The sequence below is a fragment of the Rhinopithecus bieti genome, unplaced genomic scaffold, assembly GCF_001698545.2.
Source record: "Rhinopithecus bieti isolate Rb0 unplaced genomic scaffold, ASM169854v2 scaffold_2654, whole genome shotgun sequence".
Lineage (NCBI taxonomy): Eukaryota > Metazoa > Chordata > Mammalia > Primates > Cercopithecidae > Rhinopithecus > Rhinopithecus bieti.
Window position 1 is genome coordinate 2216285 of NW_016804048.1, and position 20142 is coordinate 2236426.

Genomic DNA, 20142 nt, shown 5'->3' on the forward strand with positions numbered 1-20142 from the left:
AAAAAAAAAAAAAAAAAAAAAAAAAAAAACCAAAAAGTGGAGAGAAAAATAAACACAAGCCTTCTGATTCAAAATCCAGGACTATTTCCTAAATCAGTGTCTGTTTATACAATTTACAGGGAGCTGGGAGAGTCTCAGGCTCCATCCAGAGGTTCAGGTAAAACACAGGAAACTGCCAGGCTGGTATTAGAGAGAGCAGGAGCCCACCTTCCCCACCATTGCTGCACACCTGTTGTTAGAGCTGAAGATGAAAAACGCGCTGGCTTCTGGCATGGGCACTGCCTTTTCCTTAAGGTGAAGCTCAGAGAGTGGTCGTGGGCGAGGGCCGACAGGCATCTCTGGCTCCTCCTCATCCTCTTCTCCTGTAAGAAGAACAGCACCATTCTAAATAACTCCAGCACTCCCACTTATTTTACCACTTTCAGAGACCTTCCTACTGGCAGACATGATTATGGCTCTGAAAATGTAGGGTACCAACCAAGACAGACATTCTGCTGTCTCCCTGTGGGTGCTGCTGCAGCTCATCTCTGTTGGAGAAGACGTATCTGGCAGTGCACAATAAGGGGGACTGTAAGTAGGGTGACCAACTTGTCCTGGTTTTAAAACTAAAATTCCCACATCCCAGGAAACCCCCTAGTTCTGGGCAAACGGGGGTGGTTGGTCATCCTAGTTGTAAGGTATGAGAAAAGGCGACCAGGTAGGACAGGGCACTGCCAGGTGTTACTCATCTATCTAGGCTGCAGGTTGGGGAAAGGGTATGGCTTCGTTGGCTTGTGGAATCCCTTGCAAATAACCCCACCCTTGGAAGTTCCAGGAATTAAAACCCAACACTTTCCCAATTTCTGAAACAACACAAAACAACAACAACAACAACATCATGTGCTGTCGAGATAACAGGGCAATACTACTGACCACAACAGGCCCTTCGTGCAAAGGTGTAGACACTGACACCAATGAAAGAAGTGCCTTTGTTCTCCCAGCCAGTGGCCACATTTACTGTGGAACAAAGTCAGGCAGCTTATTTCTGCGCTTGCAAGCACAATGCTCACGGGGGGAAGTGCTGCATATCCTGTGCTGGTCACATGTGTTGAAGATGCTCAGAAGGGGAAAGTAATAACATGGGAGTGAAGGGCAGACTCTCCAGCCAGTCGCCTGGATCAGAATCCTGGCTCTGTTTTTCTAGCTGTGGGCATTTTACTGAGTCTCTCTGTGCCTCAGTTTCTCCATCTAAGGTGGAATAATAATAACACTACATCTATACCTCAGAATGGTGCCAGGCACATAGCAGCCGCTATGGGACAGACGCGAAGCCTGTAAATTAATGCTCAACATCTTTCTCAGTCAGATCCTTACCACCTATTATTCCCTAACAAACTGTCCACTCACATGAAACTATTTTCTGAACACTTCACTATAGTGCATTGAACAGTTTTCCTGCAAATTCATGCCTACCTAGAACTTTGCAATGTGACCTTATTTGGAAATATGGCCTTTGCAGATGTAATTGGTTATGATGAAGTTATTCTGGGCTAGGATGGGCCCTAAATCTAACGACTGTTCTCCTCATAAAGACAGGCAGAGAGACACAAAAACACACTTAGGGAAGAAGGCCATGTGAAGACAGAGGCAGAGACTGGAGGGATGCATCTACAAGCCAAGGACTGCCGGCAACCACAAGAAGTTAAGAGAGGTAAGTGAGGATTATTCCCAAGAGCCTTTCAGAAGGTGCTTGACCCTGCAGACCCCTTGATTTTGGACTTGCAGCCTCTAGAACCATAAAAGGATGCATGCTGCTGTTTAAGCTGCCCAGCGTGTGGTCACTGGTTATGGCAGCCCTAGTGAGCTGACAAGTTCACTGTGTGCTCCGCCCTTCCTCATGCTCTCTCTCTCTGTTTGAGCTGCTCTTCATCTCCCTCTCTGCAGAGCACACAAGGACCCCCAATCCAGACAGCATCCTCCATCCAGCTTTCCTCAGTACTCGTGCTCCAGGGAACGATCTTTCCACGAATCCCACCAGAACCTCTGCCTCCAGTGCCTCGATGACTGATTTTAAATGTCTGTCCTTTCTCTCTGTGTGCTAAAAACCCTGGAAAGAAAAGCTATGCCTGGCACTAGAAGCCCTTATTTCTTGACGATGATTGAACTTCCACACCCTTCAGAAGGAAGGGGACTCTGTATAAGACGAAGGTGAAGGGGATCCTAGTCTGGCTGGAGAAAGACAGTTATGGGACGCTTGTCTCACGGACGCAGCCGGGCCTCTGCATGTTCTCCCTCTTCTGGTTCAAACAAAGCCAGGTACTGCAAAGAAAAAATGCCTGACACAGAAAGCAATTCTTTATCAAGCAAAAAGCATTCCAGCATTTAGGGACCCAGGGCTTTTTTGGAGGACCAGTACCATATAGGCATCAATCAGATTCTTTCCCTAGGGTAATTAGAGCTGACCAGCAAGACAACTGATATTTTTTCAGCAGAAGAGAGGTCCAAGATGAAAAACTGTCTACAGACCAAGAGTTGGAGTTCTTGTGACACCCTACCCTTGGTATGTAAAAGAAAAGTCTTCCAATTAAAGTTGAATAAGTAAAACAGAAATGGCCTAAATCATGATATTTCAAGTGAAATTTAACTGAGAAGGATTTTACATTCCTGCCTAGGTGTTTGTATTCTTTTCAGTTTTGCTCAAAATGACCCAACACTTTCTTCTTCATGGTAATTTGATAACAGGTAATTCTGTGCTTATTTTAATCATTTGTGTTTACAGCAACCCATATTTACTATAGCTCTGTGCCATTCAAAGTTCCTAATGGAAAATGGTGCAGGCTCTTCCATCTGCACGAGCTCCCTCCCTGTTTATGAAGCGCCGTGCTGAGCTCCATTCCTGGGGAGAAGCCAGTTAGCTGGTCCATTTAGTCACAGAGCAGCTGAAGGCCAGGCACAGTGCTTAGGGGGAAACGATTTCTGAAGGACAAACTCTGATTTGTAAAGGAACACAACTTCAACAGCATGTGATGCTTAGCAGGTATTATGGATACGGAGGGAGGCTGACAGATCAGGAAAAGTCAGGCAAAGCTCATTTTGGTGTTGGCAACTGAACCACCTAGTCTTCTACTCCCAAATGCCAGTGGAATACATTAGGGATCTTTCTTTTCTCATTTTTGTTCTTGGAGGTTTGGAAAAAGCACGGGAAGTGAGGCGCTGCTGCACTCTGGAGTTGCTGCTGCATTTTGGACGGCAGGTCAGAGGATTCCAAAGTAAAACCAGGGTAGCACTCGAAGCTCCACCCTTGGTCCTTGGCAACCCTTGCCCCTCTCCATTTGGCGCTCATCCTCACTTCTGTGATTTCGCTCTTGGCCACATAAAGTAAAGACATTTGTAAGATCTAGTGCCTACGGAGTATTGAGCCCAAGGCTGAGAACACAAAGCCATGGTTCTTGTCCTCAAGGAGCTTAGTTTCTAGCAGGGCACAAGAGTCTGCTACCAGCTGAAGGGAGTGCCTGGTTGGTAAGCGCCAGACACCCAGAGCAATGCCTTGGGGCACAAGGAGCACAGGTGGTGGATATAGTTTCTGCATTGGGGATCTTCTCTTCACTGGCTCAATTACAAAACCTCAGAGTCACCCTACGTTCCTCTTTGTCTCTCTCCAGCATCTAAGCTATGAGTGAATCCAGCTAGTTCTACCTGCAAAATGTACCCCAAGTCTGACCACTTCTCTGCATCTCCAGCACCATCCTCTGCCCAAGCTGCCATCCTCTCTGCCTGGATACTGCGCAAGTATCCTCCCTGCCCCAGTTCTGCTCTCGACCACCACTGCTCTTTATCCACACGGCACCCAGAGGGAATCTCTGAAAGGGTGTGTCAGACATCAGGTCAGGGCCTCTTCTGCTCAGACGTTCTGGCAGCCCTCCAGGGCACTGGATCAGACCCAGTCTCCCGTGTGGCCCTGCACCTTCTGCCCTGCTCTCCTGCCCTGCCCCAGCCTCCTGCCTCAGGGCACTATCCCTTGGTTCTCTCTGCTTCAGGCACACTGGCCCTCTTTGGAGTCCCCACAGCCAGTGCATCCCCCATAAGAGATTCTGCATTCAGGCTCTCCACCTAGAGAGCTCTTTGCTCTGATTCCGTGTCTAGTTCCTTTGAATCATTCAGGCTCCAGTCAAATGCTGTGTCCTCAGAGAAGCCTTTGCTGACCACACAGTCAAAGCAGCCTGACCCCTGAGTATCCCCTAACACAATCCTTGATTTTACTATCTTCACATCATGTGATGTCACCTTTTTGGTTGGTTTGCCTGCTGCCTGTCTCCCCACTGATATGTCAGCTCCAGGAGGCTGGGGGTCTTCCCTGTTTGCCCACCACAGGGACCCCCATGTCCCTGGTACCTAGCACAGGGCCTGGCACACAAGTAAGTGCTTCATGAATAGTTAATGAATACCTACAAGGTTCCTCCCAACTCTCAGCATCTCTGATGATTGTACGATGCTAAAAAACTCCTTCAGCCTCTCCAACACCCCGATTCAAAGCTCAGTCAAGACCACCCTTCTGCATGAAGCCCCCAGACTCCACGACCTCATGGCTCTCCTTGACCTTGAACCCCTTGCAATAATGAAAGGCTCCCCCAGCACAGGCGCTGCTGACTACTCAGTGTCTGGTGGCACTCCTTTTTCAAATGTGTACCTGTTAACTTTAAGTCCTTAGTGGCTCTTGCAAACATCTACACGTTCACTCAAATAAATTAATAAATTAAACAAAAGTAGAATTAGCTTCCACTCATCTGGGCACAATGATTTTTTTTCCAGTGAGTTAGGGTTTTTCTCTATAATTAGGGTATACCGATCTGGGAGGCTGAAACCGGCTGGCGAGCTTTTCAGATGAAACAGAGAGGGAGGATTCTAGGGCTATGGCTGGCCTCGATGGCCCCTTGTTGAATTAGAAACAGGCCCCTCCTCTGAGTATTCATGGTCATGTGAGGGCAACTGAAGCTGCAGCCAGCAGAGTGCACTCTGGAGTCCAGCTCCCACTTGGGCACTCTGATATATCGCTTTGGGTGCAATCTGGACAGCCCAGAAGGGAGGGAGAGGGCAGGGGACGAGCCTAGGAGACAGGGCAAGAGAGAGACGGGGAGGCAGCAGAAGAGCATGGCAGTGTGCTCCCTGGCACTGGCCCTTTCTCCCTAGTGGCCCGGCTGAAGGCAGAGCAGGAGGAACGCTCACCAGCGCTGCCTGCTAAGGGGTACCTGCACGAACCAGGCATGGCAGGGGCCAGCGGCCTAGAAGGGGCAGCGGTTGGGAGCACAATGGCAGATTAGGCTCTTCGCCATTCATGGTTCGGGAGAAGAAAAGCAGGAGGGAACCAGAGATTGACCAGAACGGAGACAACAGGCCACATGATCTTCGGAGGAGTCTCTGGGAACTTCTGCTGCACCTGGTACTAAAGGATCCAGGAGCTGACTGGGCAGGCAGGGAAGGGAGGAAGTGGGAAGGCGGGAGGAGCTGGGAAGGACAGGCTGACTTAGCCTTTAGGGGCAGGGCGATGTGTAGGGCCACCAGCTTTAAGAGCATACTGCCCTTTGGACCTCCTGGATGAGGACCTGGAGACCGCGGATAGTGTACAAACGGGCATGCTTGGGGCTGGCTTCAAAGGCCGGAGTGGTGGCTGGTGTGTGTGGCGGGGCAGTCAGGGTATGGACCAGAGGTTTCAACACAAAAGTAAAGAGACACATGTAACCAACAGAAATGACAGGGAGCGGGACACACGCTCAAAAATCTCAAGAATCCTGAGGCCTCAGCGGAGGGGAGGAAGAGCTTTTCAGCTGGAAAGCGTAAGCATCCCCCGGTCCTCAGAGCCACCGGGTAGCTATGTTAGAGGCATTTCTAGGACGGCGGACGTGGTGACAAAATCCTTATTAGTTTTTTTTTTTTTTTTTAACATTCTTCTCTTTGATTTCATTAGAGCAACAAAGAAGAGACAAGCCAAGAGTACAGTATTTAGAATAATTTGAGATTTTTGTTGAAGATGCAAGAGGTGTTATCTGCCGTACAGGCCTGGCTGCAGCTGGGTGCCTGTGGGAAAAGACCCTCATACCAGATCTGCCTTGTGGTGTGTGCAGGGAGGCCCGTCCTGGAGGCTGGCCCCATGGGAGGGCTCTTCCTAGGGCCCTAAGGAATTTGTTTTATTACTGTCTTTCATTTTAAACCTTAAAGATTTACACAAGAGTAGAATCTTGCATACCAAACCTCATATATATAACCAGCTTCAACAACTTTGGACATTTTGCTGATCTTGTTCCATTTATCTTCTCTGTCCCATTTTTTTGTTGTTGGAATATTTTAAAAGCAAAGCAACTCGTAAACATTTTCAACTCTGGCTATAAACACGGCAGCAGTTTAAAAACAGAACTACAAAATATTATACCAACAAGATTAACAAAACTACTTTAAATCATTTAGTTCCAAGTCCATATTCAATTTCCCCCAATTACCTCTAAAATGTCATTTTAAAGTGTATTTGTTGCTTCAGGATCAAGACAAGATCCTCCCATTGCATTTGTTCAATAATTCTAGTACGTCGTTGAAATTCCCTAACAGTTTCACCCTAGAACGGTTTTTAAGAACTTCAAAGGCTTAATGCCCTGCACATGAAAACACCCTTCCTGTTCTTTCTATCCAAGCTCTAGGAAACCACATCCTATTTCCTTGCAGGAGGAGGGGAGTGAGGATGGTGTGACCACAGAGTCTGGTTCCCAAGGATAACAGAAGATGCCTGTGAGTGTTCTAAGCAGAGAACCAGTGGAGGGAAAGCAAAAAGGGAAACCGAGCTTTGCTCATAAATGTAGGAGGTTCTCAGCCACCTAACTTGGTGAACAACCCAAATACAGCCTAACCTACAGGAACAAGGAAATGTCAGTAGAATCAACAGTCCCTTGATACACGTTATTGACTTCAAGCTTGAAACTGGCGATGATATCTGCAATTCTAGGTCAGAGGAAGGTAAGCCAAGGCCTTGTACAGGGCATGGGATTTCAGGAAGCTGGGAAGTGAAGCCTGGAGGGAAGACCACTGACCTCTGACATTAAAGCCCTGGAGAAGCAGACTGCCTGCCAATTTATGTATCAGATAGAAGCACAAGAAGATGGAGTCAGTAAGAGCGCCTTTTATAATGAGACCTGAAATCATTTTCTAAAGCAACAAGTGGGACATCTGTGGTGGCAGCTGTGCCTGTACTCGGCACTGCCTCCTGAGTAGGGGCAAGGCAGATTTGGGATTTACTATTAATATTAAGTGAGCATAATGTTGCAACATATGCCACACTAATACATTATATAAATTAATCATGATTTTACAACATGTAATGTAACAAAAATTTAAATGTACACAGAATCCAGCTTGGAAAGGACACAAAAGCACTGCTCAAATGTGATCGTATTATGAGGAAACCAGAAACAAAGCTGTCTCCCAGATGCTGACTGATGATGCTTAAATATAGAGACGGAAGACACTCAGCAGTGCAAGGTACTTATGCAGGGACACTGGAACCATGGTCCCTAATACACGGCCACTCCCACGTGGCTTTAGAATTTAGATCTCTGCCCCCAATCTCCCAATCCCAGGTTAGGCAGTGGGACTGGTACCTGTAGTTTCTGGGTTGGGGTAGGGGCTCTTATCCTCATTTTCATTGGGCTGGAGGTCATCCATGTTGATCTAGACAGTCACAGGGGAGAAGGAGGAAGAATTCAGTTAGATATGTCCACAAGTTAAGAGGCTTGCAGCAGCCTTGAAATTGCATTTTAGTCAGTGACTTAGCTCGAAAATAGGTCCTTGTCACTGCATATCCCCTTCAAGACATCAGCAGATGGCTGGGATCCAGCCAATCTGCCTTCTCTTTCTCCTCCCAGCTCTCCTGTTCATCCCCACTGGCTTTCTTTCCACTGGGTGTCTTTCTCTCCTCTTCTCCACGGGATCTGGCTGGGGAAGGCTGTGGCCCTCCCTCCCCAGCACCAGCCTCACAGCTCCAGGAAGGAGACAGCTCCTCACCTTGGTAGTGGGTGGAGACTCTCCGTCAGCCGTGATGGATTTCAGCTCAATCTTCTCCTCCTTGGATTCCTCCACTGCCGGCTTCTCTACCATCTCTTGTTTCTTCTCTGGGCTGGCAGTCCTGGCCAGTCAGCAGCAGAAAAAATAAATGGCTGTTTACTGGAGTGATAGGGAACAGTGTAGGAGGGAACTGCCCTGTGGCCTTTTGGGGCCAGTGGGGGCTCCCTGGGTCTGAATCCATCTTCCTTTCTCCAGGGCACTTCTCGTGTGCAGATCAGTCACAAGCGCTATGGGGCTGAACCACACTTGCTCTGCCTGACACGCAATTGGCCTCTTGCAGCTCCAGAGATGCCTGGGTCGCCAAAGCAGAAAAGGATGGTGGATCTCCTCTAGGATTGGCTCCTGGAGGAGCTCTGCTCAGTGCCTGACAGCTGTGTGGCCTGGAACTGTCCCGTCTAGACAATGATAGGATACAACTATAGGGCCCCGTCTTGCCTTCCTAACACTGGAGATGAATTATAAAGTAGTGAGGAGGACTCCCTCCGTAAGCTGGAGTTGGGTTTCCCAACTGAGTGGCTGCCTTTCTCTCTCCCCACCCTACACTCCCGCCACCTATCACAGCTTCTCAAAAGATAATCCCAACAGGTGGAGAATATGACACCATTGTAGAGACTATTATAATTCACCATGGTCCCTACTAGAGTGATGCTCAGGAATTAGGAGAAAGGCCCAACTTAGGAAGCCGCAAACCCAGAGTCCTCCTAGGAGGGACAGCCAACACAGACTGGCAGTCAAGCCTCTCTCTGCCACCAGTGGGATGACAGTCCAGAATGGGGGTCCTGGAGCCCCGGGCCTGGGCAAGCTTAGAGGGTTACCTGGCCAGCTTCTTTCTCTCCTTCTCCTCTTCCTCCTCCTTTTGGGCAGATGTGAGGCTCTCAGCGTCAGCCAGGTTGTCCACAGCAATGGCCAAGAACACATTCAGTAGGATATCTGTTTGTGTCCATTCTTAAAGAAAATGACCCTTGGCTTGGGGTTTTGGTGGCACAGGGGGCAGGGGGGTGTAGGACGTACAAGGCAGAGCTCCTCAGCAGAGACAGCTTGACGGTGAATCACTTTGAGGGAGTCAGACCCCAACAGTGTTACTCCCCTCCCCTTCCTCCCCATCACCCTCCTAGCTACCTGGAGCTATCTAGAGGGATGAGAACAGGCTAGCCTGCACACTGGAGCGGGCGGGAGTGAGGCAGCAAGCCCTGCCTTGCACTTTAATTGCTGGGTTTCATGATTGGTTTCCCCACTGAGATGACTGGCTGTAATTGACATTATAAACAGCATTGTCTCCAGCAGGATGCAGAATGCTCTTAAGAGCGGTTTATTATAACGAGGCACTGAGGGGGTGGCTTGGCATCTCTGCCAACTCTTAATGTGAGCCTGCACACACGAAGACCCTTGGAGGGTCCAGCTGGAGCCAGCCAAGGCTTGGGAGTTCCCAGTGGAGACAGTTCTTTGCCCTTTCTCCCCACCCCACTCCACCAACAGAAACGCTGTGGGTCAGAAAAGTGCAGAATCAAAGAAAGCATAGCTGGAAGGGGGCTGTCAGTTTGTGAAGTCTGACCCCCAGCCCCAGGCACCCAGACATTCATATCATTTCACACACAGGGAAGCTGCAACCCAGGCAGGGGAAGAGGGGCTTGTCCAGGGAGGTGTCTGAATGTGGTAGGGGCTTGGCATGCATGATCCCATTAAAACTCCCAATGACCCTTTATGTAGTAGGTTCTATGATTCCATTGCCACATTTTACAGACACTGAGGTAGAGGACCGCCCAGCTGGGAAAAGAGGCAACCTTGTCTGCAGGCTTCCATGACTGTGTTTTCTGCACTGCCTTAACTGGGACTTGGCCCAGTGCTGTTCCCATGTTACCCCTGACTCTGGACGTGACTCTCTCAGGGTTGTGAGCTGGGGAAGAGAAGCAGCACCTGTGGTTTGCCACCCTGGAAACCCGCCCGAGCCAGGATCAGGAAGGAGCTTTTAGGGCTGTGTGAAGTCTGTGCAGCTCTGCCTGCGACTCCAGTCCTGGAGAGCAGCATCAGAGGGAGAGGTGCTGAGCAAAAAGCAGGAGGAGAGCTGAAGGTCACTTGAAGGACAACGGCTCACCCTCCCTCACGGAGCGTCCCGCCCCCGAGCGGACGCGGCGGCCCCAGGGCAGCCGGCCCGCTGTCCCTACCGCGGCCTGTGTGGGTGGCTGCGCACTGCACGCCGCAACGCCAGGGGGCGCCGCTCACCTACATGACGCCGAGCGCACGCCCGGAGCGCGGCGCCGCTGCCGCCCCGGAGGGTTCGGGAAGGTGAACCTCACCTATGCCAAAGCTGCAGGTTTCCACCCAGACCCACCTCCGCCGCCACGGCGTTCTAGGCTGGGTGGTGTGAACCCGAGCAGGACCGCCCGGACCTGTGGGGTGTGCCCGTTTGGCACTGGGCTGCAGGCTGGGGGCTGGGGGCCGCAGGGGTGGGGGGCAGCAGCAAAGGATACAGTTTCCACAGATGAAGAGGATGATGAAGTAAATACAGACTAACATCCCTGGAAAAGAGGGGCCGCCATAAGCCATGATCCCATCATACATCACCGAATTCCAGTCCTCCCCGGTCAGGATCTGAATGACACATTCCCACCAATAAGGGACACAGCGTTAGACCAACAGCAAACCCAAAACCACCCTGCCCTGCCCCACTACGTCAACAGAATTGTCCAAAATTTCCTTTCACTCCTTTCCCTCCTCCTGGCCCCCAGTCCTCCTCCCCAGGGGCTCTGAGCTATTGAACTGTCCTTAGACAAAAGGCCTGGCCACTGGCATAATGGTATTTGAAGGGTGACTAGGACTTTTTGGCCCAAAGATCTCTGACTTTCTCCACACATGCTTGAGCTGACCATCAGCTATTCCTGGGGGTAAGGCATCAGGGCCCTTTTGCAGTATTGTGTTTGCTGAGACAGCCACATGCTACACCAGCTTTCCCCAAACATTCCTCACTTTAAGATTTTCATAGCATCTACATGTGATTCATTTTTACCTCAATCTACTTTTAAAGTTAAATAGATGCCACTCTGAGTTTGCCCTAAGCCAAAATATCTATGAAATCACAAATTTGATGGGGCCAGTAATATTTTTTTCCAGGGACAAGCATGGTGGGTAGGAAAGCCAGGGTTTCGTCACCCTCTCCCCCCCAATAAGAGCAGTCTGCTTTTCTTTGTTTATGTTTTGGGCTTTCATGGAGAATTTGAGTAAAGGATTCCATGGATAAGAAGGCTTTCTTTTTTTTCTCTCTTTTTTTTTTTTGAGACAGTCTTGCTCTGTCACCTAGGCTAGAGCGTGCAGTGGTGGCGGGATCTCAGCTCACTGCAACCTCCGCCTCCTGGGTTCAAGAGATTCTCCTGAGAAGGCATTTTTAAACCACTTAGATTGTTTCCCCTAATGGTCCACCCACTAGTGGAATTCCACGGCAGATGGGGACAGGGGAAACTACAGAAAAAACTCAAGACTCTCCCAGGCATGGGCTCTCCCGGGCTGATCTAGGCTGGCTGTGGCTGCCTGGTGAAAGGGTGCAGCTTTCCACACTCCCCCCACCACCCCGAGTCCGAGTCCCAGCAGAGAAGAGTTCGTACCTGAAACACAGTGAGGAGGGACTGGGGGAAGTTATCAAATGTGCTCCTCCGGGTCTGCATCTCATCAAAGTTGAACTTTCCTCCAAAGAGCTGCATCCCCAGGAGGGAGAAGATGATGATGAAGAGGAAGAGGAGAAGGAGCAGGGAGGCGATGGAGCGCACAGAGTTCAGCAAGGATGCCACCAGGTTGCTCAAGGAGTTCCAGTACCTGAGGGCCAACAAGAGGGAGGTCAGCACCCTGCCCCTTGCTGTCCTCCCCATTGTGCCTCATTCTCACAACTGCCCACTGCAGGTTCTCAGAGGAGCTGCCACTCTATGCTCTTTTTTTTTTCCCTGTCTGGGGGGAGGGGTGTTGGTGGTGGTGTGAGTTGCCACCGTGGAGGGAGTTAATTCGAGGTACCAGGATGACTAATCTGTTGGGGAAGAGAGGGGGGCAGTGGTCAGAAGCCCTTGACCTAGCTCTGCCGGCTACCTGCTGCATGCGTCTCTGGACAAGACATTTCACTTCCCTGCCTTCTGCATCCCCATCTGAAAAAATGGAGACAGCTGTAGCCCTTGCTTCATTAGGCTATTGGCAGAATTGTGTGACACGATCCACCTTTCCCCAAAGAGCCCCCTGGAGAGTGCTTGGCACACAGTTGATAAAGGTTGGTAATTATTGTTGTCGCTGTTGGTCTCTAAACAGAAAAAAAGCTTTATTTTTTTATTTTATTTTATTTTTTCCCCATGAATGCCTGTCTGAGCTCAGCCTAGGCAGCAGCTTTCTAGCAGAGGCAGGAATTAGGTCACCCAAGGGTAAGAGAGAGTTCATGGCTCGGTGAAGTTTCCCAAGTTGACCGCGTCCTAAGAATTGTTTTTTCAAGGGCCTTAGCTCTTGAGATTCTGATTCATTAGCTGTAGCTTGGGGACCAGATATCTTTGTTTTTAAGAAGCATCTTACAGGATTCTGATCAGCAGGTGAGTTTGGGAAATCCTAGATTGTAGCAAACCTGTCACACCCACCGGGGCAGCTCAAAGCACGAGTCCTCTGAGTGGGCAGAAGCTCGGTCCTGAGTGGACATGGGCTTTCAGTGGGATCCCTGGGGAGGAAGTCTCCACTCCTTACCGTCCTGGGGCCTCTCTCCACTATAAATACAGAGATCCTGGGAAAATCCCTTTCTCATGAAAAAGTGGGAAGGGGAACCTACTAATGACTGCCGGATGCTGGGTGGGCGCCTGGGTGAGGGTCCGCTCAGGATCAGGAAGTGCACCGTAGCAAAAGGACACGGCCCCGAAGGGAGCAAGGGCAAGAACAGGACAATCTCATTTCCCTCTGGCCCCCTCTGGCCCACCTGCTTCCTAGGTCACTACCTTGAGAGATTCCCAGCTCATCACCAATCCAGACAGTGGATTGCTTTTGCTGCTTCTGTGAGTGACATGCAAGCCACTCCCACTGCAGCCACAGCCTGGGCTCATCTCTGCAGAGAATGGTTCCATACCAAGGGACAGAAGCAGAGGGGTCATAGTTTGGATGGCAACATGAACTTTTCACCAACCTGCAGCCTCGAGGGCACCTTTGGCCTCCACAAATCCAGCTTTTCCTCACTTCTATTTTGCCTGCCAGCCACACCCCCTCTGTTGCAGAATATTAATATATGTTTATTTGTATCTGTTCTATACAGTCTTGTCTCACCAAAATAGGCTCTAAATTTCAGACGGCAGAAGATCGCAGGGTTTTTCCCCCTCCATCTTCCCCATCTCTGTCCTTAAATAAATTCCGTACAACCCACTATGTGTGATGGACTGCCTGGAGCCCCTGCAGGCTAGAGGCTGTAGTGATCTGCTTAAAGAAAAAAGTAAGAGAACCTCTCTAGGGGTAGAACACCCTCCCCTCTTACAGCTAAAGCAGTTTTCCCAAGCCTGCCTGGTGATCAACACCAGTAGAGATGGCTGGGCACGGCGGTGGCTCATGCCTGTAACCCCCTTTGGGAGGACTGTCAATTTAGGAGGTCAAGGCAGGAGGACTGCTTGAGGCCAGGAGTTCGAGACCAGCTTGGGCAGCACTGTGAGACCTCATCTTTAACAAATTAAAAAAATTAGCTGGGTGTGGTGGTGCATGTGAGTAGTGCATCTCCGCCTACTGGGGAGACTGAGATGGAAGGATCGCTTGAGCCCAGGAGTTCGAGGCTGCAGTGAGCTATGATTGCACCACTGCCCTTCATCCTGGGTGACAGAGTGAGACCCTGTCCTAAAAAATTAATTAATTAGTAATAATAGAACAACAACAACAACAAAAATACCAGTGGGGTGTGTTAGCATTTCCTAAATCCTGATTCCCAGGTCCCTCCCTTGCACTGTGAAACTCTAAGCTCTGACTCTGGGGCTGGGGTAATCCTCACGCAGCCAGTTCAACACGTGCCAATACCCTGGGAGTTGGGAACCAGCAACTTTAAGCATATTTATAACAATAATTTCCAGCTGTATCCGAGGGAAGAGTGTCTGCATGTGTGCTGAAGTCACAAATCCTCTAGAGATCCCTGGTGTGCTCAACCGTCATGGAAGATTCTGGAAAACCCTTAATGGCCATGGAAGGTTGAAGCCTTCATTTTCATGAGGTAAAGAGGCATGTGGGAAATAACTCCAACTGGGATTATACCTGAGACTCAGGTATGTCTGACAGCCATGGGGACCAACGGGAGCCTGACAAACAGGTCATGGCTGCGGAGGGAGAGGGCCAGGTGCCATCAGTAAGAAAGTCTGGGGCAGGCCCCAGAAGAAGGGCAGAGAGGGATGGTGAGGTGCGGGGCGGGGCCCTCCTGACCTGGGAGCCCCTTGGAATGCCTGGGGCTCCAGGGAGGAGGCGGCTGTGGGCCAGGAACAGATCCAGTCTCTAAGAGGGAAGAACGCTCCTGGGAAGGCGGAGATGGAGCATGGAAACTGGCAGGGATCTCCCAGAGCGACGGCCAAAGGCAAGGACGCGCGTATGGACACAGAGCTGTGTCTGGAGGAGCACCCTCCGCCCACTCTCCCTGCTGCCCCTGCCTCCCTCAACCCCTGGGGTGTCTGGGAAAGTCTGAGCTATACAACACCGGGGTTCGTGCTCTGACAGAGCTCCTGCTTCCCACCCATCACCTCCCCCATCTCCAGGAAACGAGAACCATAGCTTTTGGCTCAAAGCAAAGTCCTTGGAGTCATCTTCCTGACTCTCTCACACTCTGCATCAGCAAATCCTTCTGCACCATCTTCAAAATGAGTCCTGACTTTGGCCACTTCCCACTGCCTCCTCATCCTCACTGCCTGGACCTCCGCTCCGGGCAGCTGCTCTCTAAGCTGCAGCAGCAGCAGGTGTTGCTATGAGGTGAGGCCCACAAAGCCTCAGTCTTGCTTCAACCACCTCTCCTTCTCCTCTGGGTCAAAGCCAGAGTCCTCCCAAAGGCCTGGGAGATTCTGGCCCCAGAGCCTCAGTGACCAGCCAGCTGCACTCCCGTCCCTCAGGCTCCCTCACTCTTTCTCCAGCTCCCACACACGCACCTCCCTGGCCAAGGCCAAGGCCGTGCTGCTGTCTGTCTGCAGGTTCTTCAGCAGACGTCAGTGGGGCTCACCCCTTCAGCTCCTTCAGACCTCACATCTCCCCTGGCCACCGCTCTATCCCTCATCACTCTCAAAGAATAATTACTTCTTTGCTTATTGTCTTTTTGCCCTCGCCAGAATGTGAGGCCATGGGAGAGGGAACCCATCTGTTATATTTATACCCTTAGAGCTTAGAACAGTGCCTGGCCCAAAGTAGGTGATGAGTAAACATTTTGTTCAGTGAATGAATGAAGCTTACTGTTCGTATGACACATTGGTACTTCCTGGAGGGAAAGGCAAGAGGCCACGGAGTTGCATGGGTGCTTCTGTGCATGTGCGTTTGTGTGCGTGTGCACTTAAGTTGAACACACTTTGCCAGTGAGAAGTGGCTGCCTGCCCCTGCTCGCATAGCCTTCCTATTCCCATAGCTTCCTTACACCCGTGGGGAGGGATTTTCTGAGATTCCTGACTGTTCCATTGCCAGACCATGCATCAGACTAATAGGCATCAATGTGTCCTACAGAAAACAGAGTTTCTGTGTCTTGAGCAACCCTTGGGGTAGGAGTTCCAGATCGCTGTGAAGGTGTGTCACCTCTGGGGAAGAACTCACTTTCTCAAATTCACTGGTCCCAGTTTTGAGGGCGTAGGTCAGTCTCTGTTTAAAAGATGAATTGGCACCAGCCTACTGTCTACATGAAAAACACTTGGGGTGAAAGACACGTCCTGAGGACCAGTAACATAGCGAAAACACAGCTCAGACAGACAGACAGAGATATGGTTGTTTCTGCTGTTTGTCTTCAGCCTACTGTTGCTTCCCATTCAACAGGGAGAAAGATGGGGTTGGGCCCGAGGCAGGCCTGCCACCTGTCCTTTCCTTTCCTTTGCAGCAGGATAAAGAGGGCAGGTTGCTGCCCAGGGCCTGGCATCATGAGGGGTGCTCAGCCTGCTGAGCAGAAGGCTTCCATTCCTAATGTGCAAATTATCGGGGATGTGTTATGTGCTCATCTACACGATGAGACAAAGGAATTGCTGAAATGACGATGTGGCAAAGAATGCTGATAGGGTTCAGAGGAGATGGGCTGAATTCTGGAGCCTGGCAGGTCTTGGCTGGTAGCACGTTGAGGGTGGGGGCTCACTATCACTGACATGGGTGAGATTTGGAGGTGTCCAGGTGGCAGCCTTTGAGGTGGGTAGGGTGACGTGAAACACCACTTAAATAAAGCAGCTGGTGGTCCTGCAGGTCCTCACACTCCCTCCTCTTAATGTAGTCTGATGGCTCGCACAGCTATGGCCTGAAGATTGGATGATGGCCTTCTATCCTAGAATCACCCTCTTTTTTTAGGAAGATTCACTGGTGGCAAACCAGAGGGGTTAATGGCACACTCACAATCAACTGAAGCTTTTTTCCTCATTGGTCAAAAATATGAAATACACACGCTTACACGCCAAAAAGGCAAGAGCTTTAGAGAGAAGCAAGCAGGAGCAGAGCAAAGCGCTTCATGTCTGTTGGTCACAGACCTCATGGAGAAGTGGAAAAATGAAGCACTGTCTCGTCAGAGTAGTGCACACACATGCCCACAGATGCCCAAGCTCACATTCAGTGCTGTGGGCTCTACAGCACCTGGGTGCAGGTGTCCGGCTCTAGATCACCCCCCAGACACTCCGCCTGCGTCGCCATCCTTGGCATCAACTTTCCCTTCCCATTCTCTGGCTGCTGGAATCATTCTCTCCAAACTGTGCGTCCTCACTCACCCCATCCCCCATCTGACCCGCTCGGCTCACTGTTTTATCCTTAAAGTATGGCACATCTGAGGGCTTTTCATCACGTCAAGTTCTCTGCCACCTAAATTCTCTCCTTCCCTCTACCTTCCTACTCCCAGCCTCCCTTTAAGCCCTCTCACTTGCTGACCGCCATGTCACTTCTGCTACCTCTTCCCTCTGCCTCTCCTGATTTAAGTTACCACCATCTGTTCAGAAACCCTTTTATCTCCATTTGTTTCCCCTTCTCTAGGTCTGTCTCTGGGTTTGGGGCTCTGTGGAATTCTTCCTCCTCTTCCATAATATAAAGAGACCTGAGCCTTCCTTGAACTGGAACTTTCATCTTGTGAACCTTTTGCTTCAAAGAGCTCAGGGCCAGGTCCTTTACCTTTATTCTAGGTACAGAGCAGAGCATGGAGCTTGCCATAAATAAGAGATCTTCAAAATAACAGTAGCCACCACTTTCGGATGCTCTGCAAATGTTCCACCCTATTCTCTCTATGTTCCAGAGAAGGTCATAACTGAGTCTGATACCTGCCCAAAATGCTCTCATCCTGAAGGCTAAAAAAAATTCTTAGTTTCGGTGGCAAGTGATGTATTGTTAAAAGAGCATTTATAAAGCAATCTCCTGTGGTGAAACTGTGTGGCTGGGGCTTCACGGGAGGCCATGGAGTGAGGAGGAGTGAGAGTCAACTGAGGCCACCTGGGGAAGCAGGTAGAATCCATCCAGCGAGTGAGCACAGGAGTGGGTGTCCTCAGAGCAGAGCTTCCGTCAAGTTGAGCCCTGGCCCCTTAAGACACAATAGAGCTGGGAGGGATTAGTATGCCCAGAGGTGGAACTGTATATGCTGGGCTGGGCCTGGAGGAGTCAAGCAGAATTCTAGAGTATTTTGATCTGGGACAGCCTGGGCCTCATCTACCGGCTCAGTTTCTACTGGTACCTGTCCCAGCTCCCGTCCCTTCTAGCAGGCTGGGAAGATCATTTTGTGGTTTCACTTTTGAGGCAAGGGCTGACTTGGTTAACGATTTCAAAGATCTTGTCTTCCCTGTTTGCAGCAGATGTCTTGGTCACATTGAGAACGGAACCTGCATGGGGAGTGTAATCTGGTCAAGAGGGCAAGGTGGTCTGGCCTGGACCTGGGGATGGCCTTAGCAGCGTGCTTCTCTGAGCTTCTGGGCCACAGGGCTCTAGTCACCCAGTGTCATCTAGTTGGCCCCTCCAACCACAGTTGTGTCAGGGCTAGGGAGTCATCCTCACCTGCATCTTCTTAATCTTTCTCCTAGTAGGTGACACCAGTCCATTCCCATTCCAGAGGAGAACCACCCATTGTGTCGACAGCCACACTGCAGGCTCTGGAGTCTGAGCTGCCTTTGCCATAGACCCCTGCCAGGGAACTGGGCATCTGCCAAACAGACCTCCTTAATAATGGCCCTCAATAAGCTCAGAGGCTCCAGGGGGCCTCAGAAGAGTGGGGGCTAGAAGGTGATGGGAGAGCTGGGAAGGTATGGGGCTGGATCTCCTGCTGAAGGCCAGACACTGGTGGGGACATGAAGACATTTCGAGCCTGGGGGATGTGCTAAAGGCTCTCACCTGGAGCTCCGTGGGGCCCGTATGTGGCCAAGATTCAGGAGCCAATCTGTCTGTGCTGAATCAGCCCCAGCTCCCATTGCAAGGCCTGGGAAGGGAGCTTCAGGGGAGGAGCAGCAGGAGAAACAAAGAGGGATTGAAGGTGTGCGAGGGAAAACAGCAAGTGCTAGAGGGGCCTCACTGCACTTGAAAACCAAGTGTGTCAAAAATGAGATGCGATTAGTAAGCTGGTATCACGTCCGGATTGAATCTGTCTGAAGCCCTTCTCCCACCCCTCAGAATATGTCAGACTGGGCTGACAAAGAGTAGACAAACTGGATATTGAATCTGGGCGGCACTGAGAGCCACAGGTGGAAGAACCCAATCCATCATGAGGCTGGAAGGCCCACCGTACTGGGGCATTTACTCAAAGAGGACAAAGATTCTGGCCATGTGTATGGCCCACTGTTCTCAATGGGCAGGAATCTTATCTTCCTCAATCTTTTCCATTAAGTAATTTTCTTATAGTCTAGTATAGTCTTCCTGGCCTTTTTTTTTTTTGTCTTGAAACAATAAGATGAATGATATGCATACGTGTAGCGTACTCCTTAAAGTGATCTCAGATTTTGACAAAACACAAAAAATATATGTCAAGAATTCATTTTCCTCATAATGATACATCAAAGACATCTGCTCCCTTCAGGCATCATGGATGAGTTGTAAGTCCACCCATTCATTGAAGTATTTTGTAATGCAAGTGACAGAGTGATGCTATTATGTTACAAGGACAATATTAATTTGTTTTATTTTTTAAAGAAACTATTCACAAACTTTGGAATTTCAGCTCTCAGTAATAAATTACTTACTATACACTGTCCAGCTGCTCTGGATGTACCAGTGTGTCATGACCTCAGGGTGGAGAACCATTGATTGAGATCCCTGTTCCTGACTCTTGGGCAACGGGCCCTGGGTGAGGGAAGAGCAGCTTGGAATTCTAGAATTCTAGAAAGGGAGCCATGAATCCATGTGTACACCAAGCATTATACTACTCTGAATAAACAGCCTGTCTTGCATTGACATTACCACTTTTCAAACATACACAGATGTATAGGAATTTAAATTTAAAAGCTTTACTGAATTCATAGTAGCTCTTACCTTGATGTGTTTTCTCAGTCAAAAACTATCAAAAGTACCATCTTGACAGAATTAGAGAACACAGTATGGAGAAGACAGTGGAGATGTAAGAATCAAGTTTTTTGGCTGGGCAAGGTGGTCAGTCAAGTGGGAGGATCTCTCAAGACCAGGAGTTTCAGACTAGCCTGGGCAATATAGTGAGACCCCATCTGTACAAAAAATAAAAATATAGCCAGACATGGCACTTATAGTGCCAAGTTACTTGGGAGGCTGAGGCAAGGGGGTAGTATCACTTGAGCCCAGGAGTTTGAGGCTACAGTGAGCTATGATTATGCTACCACACTCCAGCCTAGGTGACAGAGTGAGATGTGAGATCCTGCCTTGACAAAAGAAGAGGGAAAAGAAGAAGAAGAAAAGGAATAAGAAGGAGGAGGAGGAGGAGAAGGAGGAGGAGGA

The 20142-nt window shown here is 49.9% G+C and overlaps 1 protein-coding gene across 18 annotated transcripts in view; it reads right to left on the reverse strand.

The window, feature by feature from the left end:
• The window catches only part of CACNA1C (calcium voltage-gated channel subunit alpha1 C), an 800874-nt gene that overhangs the window by 167180 nt on the left and 613552 nt on the right, over positions 1 to 20142 (reverse strand). For all 18 annotated transcript variants that reach the window (XM_017863189.1, XM_017863204.1, XM_017863129.1 and 15 more), the window contains 6 exons: positions 11679 to 11886; positions 10551 to 10671; positions 8898 to 9012; positions 8023 to 8143; positions 7620 to 7689; positions 230 to 362 (listed from right to left, as the gene is read on the reverse strand). In XM_017863189.1, coding sequence (XP_017718678.1) covers positions 230 to 362; positions 7620 to 7689; positions 8023 to 8143; positions 8898 to 9012; positions 10551 to 10671; positions 11679 to 11886 — 768 coding nt within the window. The remainder of the gene's footprint in view (positions 1 to 229; positions 363 to 7619; positions 7690 to 8022; positions 8144 to 8897; positions 9013 to 10550; positions 10672 to 11678; positions 11887 to 20142) is intronic.